This window comes from Magnolia sinica, chromosome 9 (genome assembly GCF_029962835.1).
Source record: "Magnolia sinica isolate HGM2019 chromosome 9, MsV1, whole genome shotgun sequence".
Classification (NCBI taxonomy): domain Eukaryota; kingdom Viridiplantae; phylum Streptophyta; class Magnoliopsida; order Magnoliales; family Magnoliaceae; genus Magnolia; species Magnolia sinica.
Genome location: NC_080581.1, coordinates 87,949,548 through 87,964,538, shown reverse-complemented (window position 1 = coordinate 87,964,538; position 14,991 = coordinate 87,949,548). Strand labels below are relative to the sequence as shown.

The 14,991-nt window shown below is 39.7% G+C and overlaps 1 protein-coding gene across 1 annotated transcript in view; it reads left to right on the top strand.

The window, feature by feature from the left end:
• Positions 1 to 14,991, top strand: part of LOC131255985 (subtilisin-like protease SBT5.3) — a 33,686-nt gene that overhangs the window by 6,108 nt on the left and 12,587 nt on the right. The window contains exon 5 of the mRNA XM_058256955.1: positions 5,797 to 5,905. Within this exon, the coding sequence (XP_058112938.1) occupies positions 5,797 to 5,905 (109 nt within the window). The remainder of the gene's footprint in view (positions 1 to 5,796; positions 5,906 to 14,991) is intronic.

Genomic DNA, 14,991 nt, shown 5'->3' with positions numbered 1-14,991 from the left:
TTCTCAATATATCACTCTTGTAATAACCAAAGCTTCCTGCTGCTTCTGTCACGGGTTATCTCCATTCCTAGGATCTGTTTAGCCGGGCCTAAGTCTTTCATCGCAAAAGACTTGCTCAACTCCTGTTTCAGCCTGTCAATCTTCTTGATGTCTTTTCCCATGATGAGCATGTCATCAACATATAACAACAGAACTAAGAAATCACCATCTGAGAACTTGCACGTGAACACATAGTGGTATGACTCCGTTCTGTCATACCCATACTGTAACATGAACGAGTCGAACTTCTTGTACCATTGCCGTGGAGCTTGTTTCTGCCCATACAAACTCTTCCATAACCTGCACACCATATGCTCTTTGCCCTTGACATTGAACCCCTCTGGTTGGTGCGTGTAGATCTCTTCTTCCAGGTCATCATGGAGGAAAGCAGTTTTAACATCTAACTACTCTATCTCCAGATCCATGCTAGCCACCAACCCAAGCAACACTCGTATGTAGAGGTGAGCATCGGACCGAGTTGGATCAGATTGGGTCTAACTCGACCCTGCCCGAAATATACATGGCCTAATCTGAACTCGATCGGATCCGAGATCGAGTCTGAGTCAACTGACTCGAATAGATCCGAATCACTACTTGTCTGAACCGATCTGAGTCCAACTCGGTTAGGAAAACTGTGTCGGATTGGATTGGGCGAGATTCGAATGTAATACATATATGTGCATCGGTGAGTTAGAATTGCCTTGTTAGAGAAAATATATGGAAAAAGACCATATAATCAAATACAGCCGCAAAGGAAAATCAAAGATAACTGATAATCACATGAGAGAAAACTACAAAGCATGAATTTATCAACAACAAAAAAATCCATAAAATTCTCCATCAAATATTAAAAATAAATATAAATAAATAAATAAAAGAAGAAGAAGAAAAAGAAGGAAAACACAAAAAGAAAAAGAAAAGCAAAGAAGGAAAATGAAGAACAATCCTAACCGCATCAGAACACACTTTCTTTCCAACAACTATAAGATTAAAATCCATTAAAACTCCAACAAAATCAGAAGAAAAAGAAGATTTTAAAAAATAAACCTAGAAAAAACAAAGCCTATAATTATTTGGAAAACAAATTGAAACAAGCATAATATAAAAAATTTCTAGGAAAAGAAACAGAAACAGAAAAGTAACATAAAACTGAACTACATCATAAAAACTCAAAAGCATGAAGCATTCCAACATAATTGAAAAAAAATCTCTCAAAATACACTCATTTCTTAATGCATGCACCTCTATTCTTTGTTAATTTGTCCTTCTGCCAATAGAATGCAAAAGCAAAAGAAAAAGAGGGGAAAGAAAAAGGCATGCATGTATCAAAAACAGGGTTGCAAATATCAATGCCCAAATAGAACTTTAAAAAAAATGAAAACAGAAAGTAAATAAATAAAAGTCTAACATCGATCCCGTGAGAATACACTCCAATCATGAGATATTAAAAAAAAAAATAAAAAAAAATCCAAAATCCACCAAATTCAGGAAAAAAAAAATCCTGGATTCGGACGGACAGAGTTGAAGGTCAAAGGATCTTACTGCTGGCCTTCGTCGAAGGTAGGAGGAGGCGCTTGCTCGCTGTTGTAATGAGAGACAAGGGTATCGAAACAGTAGACCGCCATTTCCCGATTCGCAGACACCATTTTCAAGCACTAAAAACTGAGAAATTTGGGGGGAGAGAGAGAGGAAGAGAGGGAGGGTAGGGTAGAGAAGGGAAGATTTGGGGGTTTAGGGCTCGGCGCGGCAGCGAAGAATTTCATTGGGTGCGATTAGGGTAGGGTAAAAAATTGGGCGAGCAGGGTAAAAAACTACGCGGGTAAAAGTAAAAAAATAAAATAATATATATAGCATAATAAAGCCAGTCCAAATCGAATCCAATCGGATTGGATTTCGGATCGGGTCGGTTCGGAACAAGGCCTATCCGGATTCAACTGAAAATATTTCGGATCTAGCTTATGCTACCCGATCTTGACCAATCCTGAGCATCGGTTCTATTCAAATTGGGTCAGATCGGATCTGATCGGGTCGGATCCACCGGTTCGGGTATGAAATGCCCAGTTCTACCCGTATGGATGTCATCTTCACCATTGGTGAGAATATCTCCTCGAAGTCTATACCTTTCATCTGACCAAACCCTTTCACCACAAGTTTGGCCTTGAACCTCGTCTGTGAATTCTTCTACTCAACATTCTTTCTGAACACCCACTTGTTGCTCATAGCTTTCTTGCCCTTAGGCAATTCCACTATATCATAGGTGTGGTTCTTATGCAAGGATTCCATCTCCTCTTGCATAGCTTTCAACCACTCCTCCTTATGCTCGTTGGCTAGGGCCTCAGAATAATCTTCTGGCTCTCCTCCATCAGTGAGCATAATGTACTTATGCGGCGAGTACCTCTTGGATGACTGCTTGTCTCTAGATGACCTCCTCACCTGTGGCTCAATAGGTGAATCAAGTGGGGGCTGCTCCCCCTGTCCATCTTCTAAAGGAACTCACTCGTCCTCTGCACCTTGCTATACTCCCCCGTAATCAGGCACTACGGGAGGAATAACCGGATCCATGTCCTCTAGCTCACCTGAACTAGGCTAGTTCTTCTCTGGCTTACCAATGTCTTCTATACACTGATCTTCAAATAAAACCACATCTCTGCTCCTGACGAGCTCTTTCTCGATCGGATCTCACAATCTATAATCGAACTTTTCATTACCATACCCCAAGAACACACACTGCTTAATCTTCATATCGAGCTTAGACCTCTCATCCTTTAGTACGTGAACGGATGCCCTGCATCCAAACACCCTGAGATGACTGTACGATGGATCCTGTCTAGTCCACACCTTCTCGGGTACTTCTCCATTCAATGGGGCTGATAGAGACCTGTTTATCAAATACACCGCCGTGTGCATTGCTTCTCCCCAGAACATCTTGGGCAACTTTGTATGGGATAACATGCATCTGATTCTCTCAACAATGGTGCGATTCATGCGCTCAGCTACACAATTATGCTGGAGGGTCTTGGGAACTATCTGTTCATGCCGTATACCCAGGGACTTGCAATACTCATGAAAGTCGCCAATATATTCACCACCATTGTCGGTGCGGATGCACTTCAATGATCTACTTGTCTCTCTCTCAACTATAGCATGAAACAATTTAAACACACCAAAGACCTCGTCCTTAGATTTCAAAGCATACACCCAAACCCTCCTAGATGCATCATCTATAAAAGTGACAAAATACAATGCCCCACCCAAGGTTTTTGTCCTCATAGGACCACAAACATCAGAATAAACTAAATCTAATGCATGCACTTTATTAACATGAGAAACAGTTTTAACGAATGAAACTCTATGTTGTTTCCCTGATAAACAATCAAGACAAGTTTTGAGAGGTGTACCTGTCATGTCTGAAAGGAGTCACTTCCTCGCTAGTAGCTGAAGCCCTTTTTCACTCATGTGGCCTAGACGCCTGTGCCACATGTCAATAACTGAATCTTCCGTTGCATTGAACCCACCCTTGCACACACTGACACATACCTTGTAAAGGGTGCAACACTTCTTTCCTCTAGCTATGATCAATGAACCCTTGATGAGCTTCCCGCGCCCACCAGCAAACCGGCTTTCATAGCCATCATCATCCAACCTTCCCGTCGACATCAAGTTGAGGCGAAAGTCTGGGATATGCCTCACATTCCTGAGAACCAATGTGCAGCCCACATCGGTCTTCACACAAATATCACCGACCCCTACAATCTTCGATACGTCAGAATTTTTCATCTTCACGGTCTCATAGTCACCTGACTTGTAGCTAGTGAAGAAATCCTTGCGTGGAGTCGCATGAAAAGAAGCTCCTGAATCAACCACCCGGTCTGTGTCCTGACTCGTAGTCGTGAGACATATATCGTGATCTGCTGAAAGAATAACTACAACGTCGCCATCTGAAGCGACCGCAGTGAAATCTAATTCATCTTCTTTCTCCTTTCCTTTTCCTTTCTTGTCGTTCTTATTCTTACGACATTCATGCTTATAGTGACCCTTCTTGCCACAATTCCAGCATTCAACATCCTTCCTGGTACTTGACTTGCCTCTTGATTTATCTCGGGCCTTCCCGCCCTTCCTGTTCTTTTCTCTCCCCCGTTCCTATGTCACAAGGGCCTCTTGATGAGTAGACCCCTGAGACTTCTTTATTGTCTCCTCATTGAATAGACAACTGGTTACCTGTTCCATGGATATCTTTCCGTCTGGCGCAGAGTTACTTAGAGACACCACCAATGTCTCCCAACTGTCAAGCAATGAACTAAGTAATAGTAAAGCCTGCAATTCATCATCCAGGACCATCTTCATAAAGGAGAGTTGGTTCACTATATTACTGACCTCATTCATGTGCTCGGCCACAGAACCACCATCTTTGAACTTGAGATTCACAAGTTGCCTTATTAGGAAGATTTTATTACTAGCTGTCTTCCTCTCATACAACCCTTCCAATTTCAGTCATAGGCTAGCGATTGAGGTCTCCGTAAACACATGGTGGAACATAGAATCATCCAGTCATTGTCTAATAAACCTCACCTCCTTCTGGTACATCTTCTTCCAATCATCATCAAACATATCCTTGAATTTTGCTGATATGCCTAAAATTGGAGAATATAGGTCCTTACAATAAAGTAAGTCCTCCATCTTAGCCTTCCATATGGTCCAGTTAGAACCATTGAGGCTGATCATCCTTGATGAGCCACCTTCCATAATTCAAAACCGATCCTACCCGTTCAATGAACTTAGCTCTGATACTACTTTGTTGGGGGCCTTGCATAAAACCTTAGAATCTAGCCTCCCAAAACAAACCAGAATTATGGAATAATAATGCAATGAACTAAATCAAAACATAAACTACACCACACCAAGGATTTTTATGTGGAAAATTCTCAAAGAGGTAAAAACCACGGGACCTCGTCCAGATCAATAATCCACTATAAAGCAGAACGTTACAACCAATCACAAGCACACACCGCTTGGATCTAACCTTCTTCATTCACGCGGGAGTGGATAAACAATAAGAGAACAAAAGAAAAACGGAGAGATCTCACCGATCACGAGGACGTAGAAGCGCTGAGATGTGAACTCCGAAGTAGATCACCTCTACGAGCAGAATCTCCCTTCCACAAGCTTCCTCTCTCTCTCTCTCTCTCTTTTTTCTCTCTCTCATATTTTGATATCCCTAAGCCCTTTTAGAGTACCTTTAGAAAACCTTTGAATACACCCCAATCCCGCATACACCCCTTTATATAAGAATAGAAAGAGGTAGAATCTAAATAAGAAACAAAATTCACAAAATCCGCGTTTCCGCAATCGCATCTACGGAACTCTTTGATGATATCGAAGGTCTCTCAATAACAGCTTTGATATCATCTGAAGGTCTCTCGATGATATCGAAACAGGAGCAAAAACTGTCCAACAACCGGGGGGGAAATTTCCAACAATTATCGATGTCATCGAGCCAATTTCGATGATAGCCTAGATATCATCTGAAGGTCTCTCGATGTTATCGGAACATGAAAAAAACTGTCCAGCGACCCGTGCTGAAAAATCCTGCAATTATCGATGATATCAAAACTGGTTCGATTTCATCGAACCCAGCAATGAAGAGAAAATCCCCAACAATCATGCACTAGCTGTAATAACATATCAATTCACTACAAATGTTTTGTCAACCTATCATGTTTGACATTTTTCTTTTTGTGGGGTTATGTCAATGGTCAGGAGTGTGGCCAGAATCAGAGAGCTTTAACGATGATGGAATGGGACCAATTCCATCAAGATGGAAAGGAATCTGTCAAAATGGTGCCCAAGACGGAGTTCGCTGTAACAGGTCTGTTTTTCTACTACCTCTATATATGCCTTTTTTATAAAGAGAAAAGAGAAATAAAAAAAACCCAAATAACGATTGTTTTGAGAGTCAGACCAGTCCGTTGCTACCAGCTTGATTTGACTCGGACCATCATTTCCACCATCCTAAGAAGTTTTTAATGGTGGGAGTTCAATCTCCACTGTTTCCTTTGCTGTGGTCCACTTGAGCTGTGGGTTTGGGGCTGATGTTATAAAATACTCTCAAACGCATGAACGAAGTAGATGCAGAACACATAGTACATCAGAGTGTTCTGTGGGCCTCACCATGATGTATAGGTTTTATCCACGCTGTGCATCCATTTTTTCAGATCATTTTAGGGCTTGATCCAAAAAACGAGGACATCTAAATCTAAGGCTGGACCACATCAGAGGAAAACAGTTGTGATTGAATGTCCATCATTAAAAGCCTCTTACGGACCATTGTAATGTTTATTTGAAATCTAACACGTTGACTAGGTTATACAGATCTGGATTAAGTTTTTTTAAAAAAAAGGAAAAAAAAAACTAATATCAGCTTGATCCAAAACTTTTGTGCCCCTAAGAAGTTTTTAACGGTGGCCATTCCATCAACATTGTTTCCGGTTATATGGTCCACTTGAGATTTAGATCTACCTCATTTTGGGCTCATATAATAAAATGATCTGAAAATATTGATGGGCAGCATGGATGAAACACATACGTTATGGTGGGGCCCACAAAGCACCGATCACTAGCCAATAGTACGGTCGGGCATTGTCCCCAAAAAAAAAAAACAACCGGCTGAGTAAATACTCTGGTGGGCTAAAAATAAATCAGAAACTTCTAAATTCACGTGGTATGTAGATCATTTTTTAGTAGAGGTACTTAAGGTTGACGGATTGTATGGCAATATCAATGCCACGAGGGGGCCTACACAAAACTAGCTGTGCTTTCTCACAATCTCAGCTAGTTCGTATGGTGTGGCCTACCTATTTTTTGGGTTAACAAGATTTTGGAATCAGTGGTTGGCATGAGGCAGCATATCTGATGGACAGTGTAGATCTCATGAAAACACCATCCACGTAGCTCTCAGTTTATGTACCTATCGTGAGGTATGCAACCATGCATGGTAGTTCACTTGGAATTGTCCACGTCATCAAATTTGTATGTGTTCATTGAGGTTGAGCTGAGGTGCAAATAGGGTTGGGTCTCTTTGAGTCGATGGAAAAATCTTCCCAATCTACCCATTAGGCGTGTCACACCTGTATTTTTATTTATTTTTTTTATTATTATATCATATACTATTCATTAATTTCTATGGCGTGGCCCACTTTTGGGTGTATCTAGCTGATTTTTGCACTAGGTGACACTTAAGATAGGGCTAGTTTTGGCAGATTAGATGTCTTACATCCATGATTTGTTGGTACTTATTGGCCTGCAGCTTCTGGAAGAGCATTCTTGCCAGAACAACATTGATTTGATTGCCTTTCTTATATATATATATATATATATATAGGTACTATGCGCTCGACCTCACGAGTTCGTCCCATGAGGTCGAGCTGTGTGGGCCCCACCGTGATGCATTTCGAACATCTACCCCATTAGTTAGATGCACCATTCCATCGTGGGCCTAGGTCTCAAAAATCAAGTCAATCCGTGACTTGTGTGGGCCACACCACATACAGAAGTGGGGAGGGGCCGTGCACAATTAACACATTCATAATCATTTTTTGGGCCCACCGAGATGTGGTTTGCAAATCCAGCCCATCCATTATGTGTGTCCTACTTGGATGAGGGTTCAGACCAAGTTTCAGCAGCATTCAAAACTCAGGTGGGCCCCACCAAGTGCTTTTATATGTTTTAACAGTGTCTTCACATGATTTTAGATGGTATGGCCCACCTGAGTTCCGTATTTTTGGGATATCCCATAATCTAGAGGGGACCCATCAAATGCACGGTGTTGATGGTCGACACGCATCACAGTGGGGCCCACACAAGGTCGAGCGCATAGTACCTTTTCCCATATATATATATATATATATGAGCTAGTCTCCTACAAACCGTACCACACAGAATTTATGTGCGAACCTTCATGTAATCCATAGGATGAGGAGAGCGGCTGAGATTCCATGAAGAGTCTTCGAAAAAAGGACTCTCTCCTCCACTCACGACTCTCACGTTAAAGTCTTTCACACGGAGATCATACGTAAGTATTCTTTGTGGAGCTTACTATAATGTTTGTGATAAATCCAAACCATTCATCTATTTTCTAAGATCATTTTAAGACATGCTAAAGAAAAATGGATACAAAAGTCAAGTGTGCCGCACTAGAGGAAACATTTTTTATTCAGTCACTACCATTGAAATATTTTTAAGGCCACGAAAGTTTCTTATCGTGCTAATTTTTTATTGTTTTCACTTCATCGCAGTGCGAATGATCTTGTAAACCGTTTGGATGGCATAAACCGCTTGGATGGCATATAAAAATCAAGTTGGAGCCTAGGAAAGTTTCAACATTAGAAAACTCCTTCTCTAGTTTTTCCTCTTATATGGCGTACTTGACTTTTGAATCCATATAATTTTTGGTAGCAAGTCATAAAATGAGCTTGGAAAATGGATGGACGGGATGGATTTAACAAAAACATCATGGTGGACCCCGCCTAGCATCCCAGTGCTGGAACATCCAACGAAGGCTTTAGCAGGAAATCGGCGTCCATCCGCGTCCCTATCGGAAACGGAACGGAAGCAGATTGGCTGGTGTAGCACACATCAGCTATATAGCTACGGGTCCCACCATAAGGTGTGTGTTATATCCAAAACATCCATCCATTTGGCAAGCTCATCTTAATGCTTGAGCCGATAGATAAGACAGATATAAAGATCAAGTGGACCACACTGCAAAAAGCAGTTGGGTATTGAACGTCTACCATTGAAACCCTTTTGGAGGTCACAGAAGTTTCTGATCAATATGAAATTTGTTTTTCCTCTAGATCTATGTATTTGTGATCTTATTAACAGATTAGATGGAAAATAAACGTAATAGTGGGCCCACCACAAAGTACAGATTGTGCTTAGAATACGGATGCTTTGTTTGCATATTGTTGTAATTTAATTGGATGGTATGATTGTGTAATTGCATCTGTGATTGAATGGACCAATCATTATTCAGCAAACGAGGAAAAAAACATGAAAGTCGGGACCTGTAGTGGACCCACTGCAAAAAAGTGGGGAAGTGATTCCGACGGTTGAAACTATCCTAATGCCCACCATAATGTTTATTTGAAATCTAACCCGTTCAAAAGTTAAAAAATACATGAAAGAAGGGAAAACACAAATATCAGCTTGATCTAAAACTTCCGTGGCCTTTAAAAGTTTTTAACGGTTGACGTCACTGCCCCCACTCTTTTCTGTGCTGGCGTCCACTGGAGATTTGGATTTAAGTTATTCTTTGGATATTACCCTAAAATAATCTCTCCAAATGGATAAAAAGTGTGGATACAAAACATACATCATGGTGGGCCCATGGAAATTGGTGACGTCACTTAGTAGCAATTCTCGCTTCTCAACAATTCATATCTAATGTGCGCCCGGGGAGCCGTGCTTTCGCAGAGGATCCACAATTCATATCTAATGTGCGACCGGGGAGCCGTGCTTTCGCAGAGGATCCACAATTCATATCTAATGTGCGCCCGGGGAGCCGTGCTTTCGCAGAGGATCCAGACTCCTGCGCTTAGTGTACTGAGTAAACTCCGTGGGTCCACCATGATTTATGCATTTTATCATCTTCGTTCATTCATTTTACTAGATAATTTTAGGGATTGACACAAAAATTCAGGCATATTAAATGTTCAAATTGACCACACCACTGGAAACAGTTAAATTGAACATCCACCTTTCGAAAAATTCCTGAGAGTAACATAAGTTTTGAATTAAGCTTATATTTGTGTTTTACCTTCATCCATGTTGTATAATTTTATGAATATGTTGGATGACAAATAAACATTACTATGGAGCCTATAAAGGATATGATCCAATTGATTTGTGTATATGCTTCAATTAGGGGCTCAACACCATAAATTTCAACTGTGGTCCCTAAATTCCCACTGTTTCCTCTCATGTGGCCCATTTAATTTTTGGAACCTCCTCATTCTTGGTATCATAGCCTAAAATGATTTCAAAAAACTGTTGGACAGGTTGGATTTATCACAAACATCATAATAGGCCCCACACAAAATCCTTTCACATAATCTTCATGAAAAAGGCTTTTCTGAAAATCCTCTTGCAATCCCAAATTTCTCTCTGTGAGTGTAGGAGAGTCCTTTCTTCAGAGACTCTTTCTCTCCCAACAAGTGAAATCCCAGCCACTCTCCTCATCCTACAGTGCACATGAAGGCTCGCACATAAATTCCGTCTGGTACGTACGGTACGTAGGAGACCGGCTCCCTCTATATATATATATATATATATATATATATATATATGCATTGAAGGTTATTGTTATGTACCATAGTTCTAAAATTCATTGGGTCAACTTGAAACTCAGGTTTCAATGAGATTGCAAGTCGAGTTGTTGGAAAACTAGATCTAAGGTGACTGCAACTCGGGATGACCCGTCGAGTCTGACTATGAAGGACTTGTGGTGACTCAAACCGAGTCACAAGGCAAGTACCTTGCGAATATTAATAAATTAATAAATTATATATGGAGAGATAAACCTATCCATGTGCATCATTTAACATATGCTTCTGTATTTTATATTACTTATACTAGTTTTAACAATGTTAAATACTTGTGGATATTTTACCTAAAAATTTATGTGGGCATATGATATTTCACTAACATTTTTCGTCTTTGCATATTTATTGAAATGATCTTTTGAATGACTATGAATGAAAGATGGGTCAACTTGAAACTCAGGTTTCAATGAAATTTCAAGTTTTGTTGTTGGAAAACTGGATTTAAGGTGACTGCAACTCGGGATGACTCGTCGAGTCTGACTATGAAGGACTTGTGGTGACTCAAACCGAGTCACAAGGCAAGTACCTTCCGAATATTAATAAATTAATAAATTATATATGGAGAGATAAACCTATCCATGTGTATCATTTAATGTATGCTTCTGTATTTTATATTACTTATTCAAGTTTTAACAATGTTAAATACTTGTGGATATTTTACCTAAAAATTTATGTGGGCATATAATATTTCACTAACATTTTTTTGTCTTTGCATATTTATTGAAATGATCTTTTGAATGACTATGAATGAAAGATGAAAAGTCAAAATTACTCTTAATGGGGAGATTTTGGAATGCTCCAAGGAAAATTATGCTATGTAAAACAAAAAGCTATATTGGGCCTTAACTTTTATAGCCTTTTATGTTCCGGAAATTCAATTCAACTGTTATTTGCATGAACTAATTTTAGGTGTGTGTGTGTGTGTGTGTGTGTGTGTGTGTGTGTGTGTGTGTATAGCCCCATCCGTAATTTAGGTGGCCTGTATGATTGGAAACAGTACTGTACATAGTGATGCCTGACCTCTAAACTGTTTTTCTCTATGTGACCCAATGGAATTATGGATTATCATGATCTTGGACCCTAAGCCTAAATGGTTTTGTGGAATCTAATTGTTGGAGTGGATTTCTCATAAGCTTCATGATGGCCCCCGTAAAAAATCAATGTTAGACATCTTTCTCAACTATTTCTTTTGATGCGGCCTATCTTAGTCATGGGTCAACTTGTTTTTTTGGCCTTAGGCCTAACATGGGATTACACAAATAATGGTTGAATGGATTTCACATACACATTACAGTGGGCCCTAATATAAAGAGTTAAAGCATGTTACATGAATATTATATCCTCCGGGAATTTTCGGATAAAACCCCCAACACTTATGCCCATTCTTGTTTTTAGTCTAGTCAGGTGGCGTATTTGAGTCAACCCAAATACTTATGCCCAGCTTTCAAGTTTTGGAGCAATACCATGCACACTCTTTTCCTGAAACATGGACCATAGAATAAGGACCCAGATTGCTTGGAGCAAGCCGTCGCAAGAACTTTCTGTGACAGAAAGCTAGCTGGGGTCCCTATGTTGTTTGTAAGAAATCCATTCTGTCCATCCATTTCGCCATATCATGTTACAACATGGCACAAAAATGAGGCTGATCCAAAAATCAAGTGGGGGCCACCAAACAGGAAAAAGTGGTAGATAATAGCCTACTACCGAAATCTCCCCAGGTCCACGTTGATGTTTATTTCCATGCCATTCATAAGGTTCCTAATGGAATGAACTGTTGTGACCGCATGAATGTTTCAACAGAGTAGAGGTGGACGTTCAATCTTTACTGTTTCCCATCCTGCAGCTCACTTGAGTTTTGGATTTACCTTGCTTTTGGGCCCATACTGTAACATGAACTGTCATAACAGATGGACGGGTGAATTTCTCACCAACATCACAATGGGCCCCAGCTAGCTTCCTGTTGCATCACAGGCCCATGTTTGTAGTATTCTAATACTCAAAAGTATAATACAAGGGGTCATATATCAAAATCATCTCCCTTAATTAGTAATAAGGACTGTGAAATAGATTCATTTCATTACAAAACGAAGATAACCTTTTCTTTTTTCTTTTTTGGTTAGAAAATAATTTAGAAAAAAAAAAAGAAAAAAGCCACCAACATGTTGCTAAAATGGAAGATAGATACCTCGTTTTGGTGGGCCCCATCCATTTTTTAGAATAAAGAAGTATATTCCATCCACGTTTTTTTAGCGAGGAGGAACATTGACACCAGCCAACTTTAAAAAGGCGATCCATTTGGAATTCCCGTACAAAGTCGATGGATTCAGATCGATCGGGAACTGACATTTAGAGCCACCTTTTGATATGCATACTCCATTTCTTTTCTGCTTTTGGTTAACATTTCACCGTTGTATCACCAAATATTGAAAAAAAAAAACAAAAAACATATTGTAAGCCAATGAATTTAAAAAGCTGCGTGTATAACAAAAAGCGTGGGTACAGTCTGTGTTCATGTCTTTCCTGGTCATTTGAAAGAGTACACACGTCATGCCTGCATTTGCATGGCTTGGGTTGTCCTCAGATAAACTGTGCTACATGTGCTAAATGAGATACTGTCTGTCTTCAAACATGCCCGACACGTGCCACTATGTCACATGTGCCATCATCCATCTTATCACGTGCCCTAGATGTGTAAAGAGCATCTATGACACCATCTATCTTACCTTGCGCCGCACAAGTGTCAAGATCCCCTAATGTGCCAATGTATCCAATATGCCACCATCCAGCTTCTCTCACACCCCACGCGTGATATTGTGCCATATGTACCATTATTTATCTTACTTATGCTCCACATATACAAAGCACCCCACATGCGCATATGTGCCATTGTCCATCTTAATTCCTCCAAAAACGGCACATCCTATTGTCCATCTTCAATCCTCCAAATACAGCATGTGCCAATGGTGCCAATGTAACCAAGTGTCGTCATCTAGCTTTAGTGCCTACACGTTAAATTTGTCAATATTTCTTGTGTTATTATATAACTTTAAGCCTCATATGTATCATATGTGCCACAATTTAACTTAAAGTGCTCACATATGCCATGTATGCCACATGTATTACTATTCATCTTTAAGTATCTCATATGTGCCACATGTTCTAATCTAGCAAATGGTAGTGACTACTATTTTTATTTTTTTTCTAAGTAACGAACTTAAAAGAAACAAACTAGGAAAATAGTATATCCTTTCCTGCATTTTATTAAAAATAAGGTTTCTCAAGAAACATTAATTCCTTTCTTATGCTTTTTATGAATCCAAACAGACCCTAATAAAAAATGAGAAGAAAAATATCATTCTAAATTCTCTAAAATTACATGGTATCATAGCTACAATTCAGGCTCTGATCTTATCAGCATTCACCATGCATTAACCATTGCCGCTCCACTTGTGAAAGCTTAAGGATGTCACATGATGCTACTCTCGGTAGATCCAGGCCATGGAACTAGATCCAACGCTGCCTGCTACGTGCATGAGACCATCTCTCAAAAAATCACAACACCATGGCCCATTGCTGTAACCCTCTTACCCTAAAACCCTCCGCCATCGGCTCTTATCTCCCAAACGTATTGCTGTCGTCCACAACCCCCACATTGCACCTCTGCCATCATCCGTAACCTAGTACTAGAAACCCATCACCATCCACCATTATTGGATCTCTGCCCCACCCTCCTGAAAGCCATCACCATCTACCATTTGTCCTGTCTGGAATTCTTTGAAATTACATTTATTATTTAGGAAGACATTCTTGACATTCAACTAGTAGAGAGGCCATGACCTATTAATTGCTGTCGATATCAGGACTCGCAGACTGTTTGTTTACCACTCAATATGTTACTGAAATCTTAAAATTAAATTTCAACCACTTAATATGCTTTTTTGGGTGTTTGTTTAACACATTTAAAATGTATTTAATGAAAACTAAGTATGGAATTAATTCAGAAGTGGTGAGTGATTTTGATATAATGTAGTAAGTCATTTTAACTTTATATATATATATATATATATATATATATATATATATATATATATATATATATATATATATCCTAAATGAGAACTCTAGCCTTTTCAAAGTAACTTCCCTGAAAACATTTAGGCAACGTTTTTTGGGTTCATCCTGATGTATATGTCATATCAACTACGTTCATCTATTTTGCCACATCATTTTAGGGCATGAGCCAATAAATGAGGCAAACCCAAAGCTCAAGTGGACCACACCACAGAAAGCAGTGGGGATGATGACACCCACCATCAAAACCTTCCTAGGGCCCACCATGATGTTTTCTTTCCATTCAACTGTTGATAAGGTCACATGGACACGACTGAAGGGAAAACAAAAATACCAGCTAGATCCAAAACTTTTGTGGCTCCCAAGAAGTTTTCAACTGTAGCCGTTCAATCTCCACTGATTTCCATGGTGTGGTCCATTTAAGTTTTGGGTCTGTTATATTTTTGAACTCATGACCTAAAATAATATGACAAAAACAAAGAAATGAACAGTATATATCTAA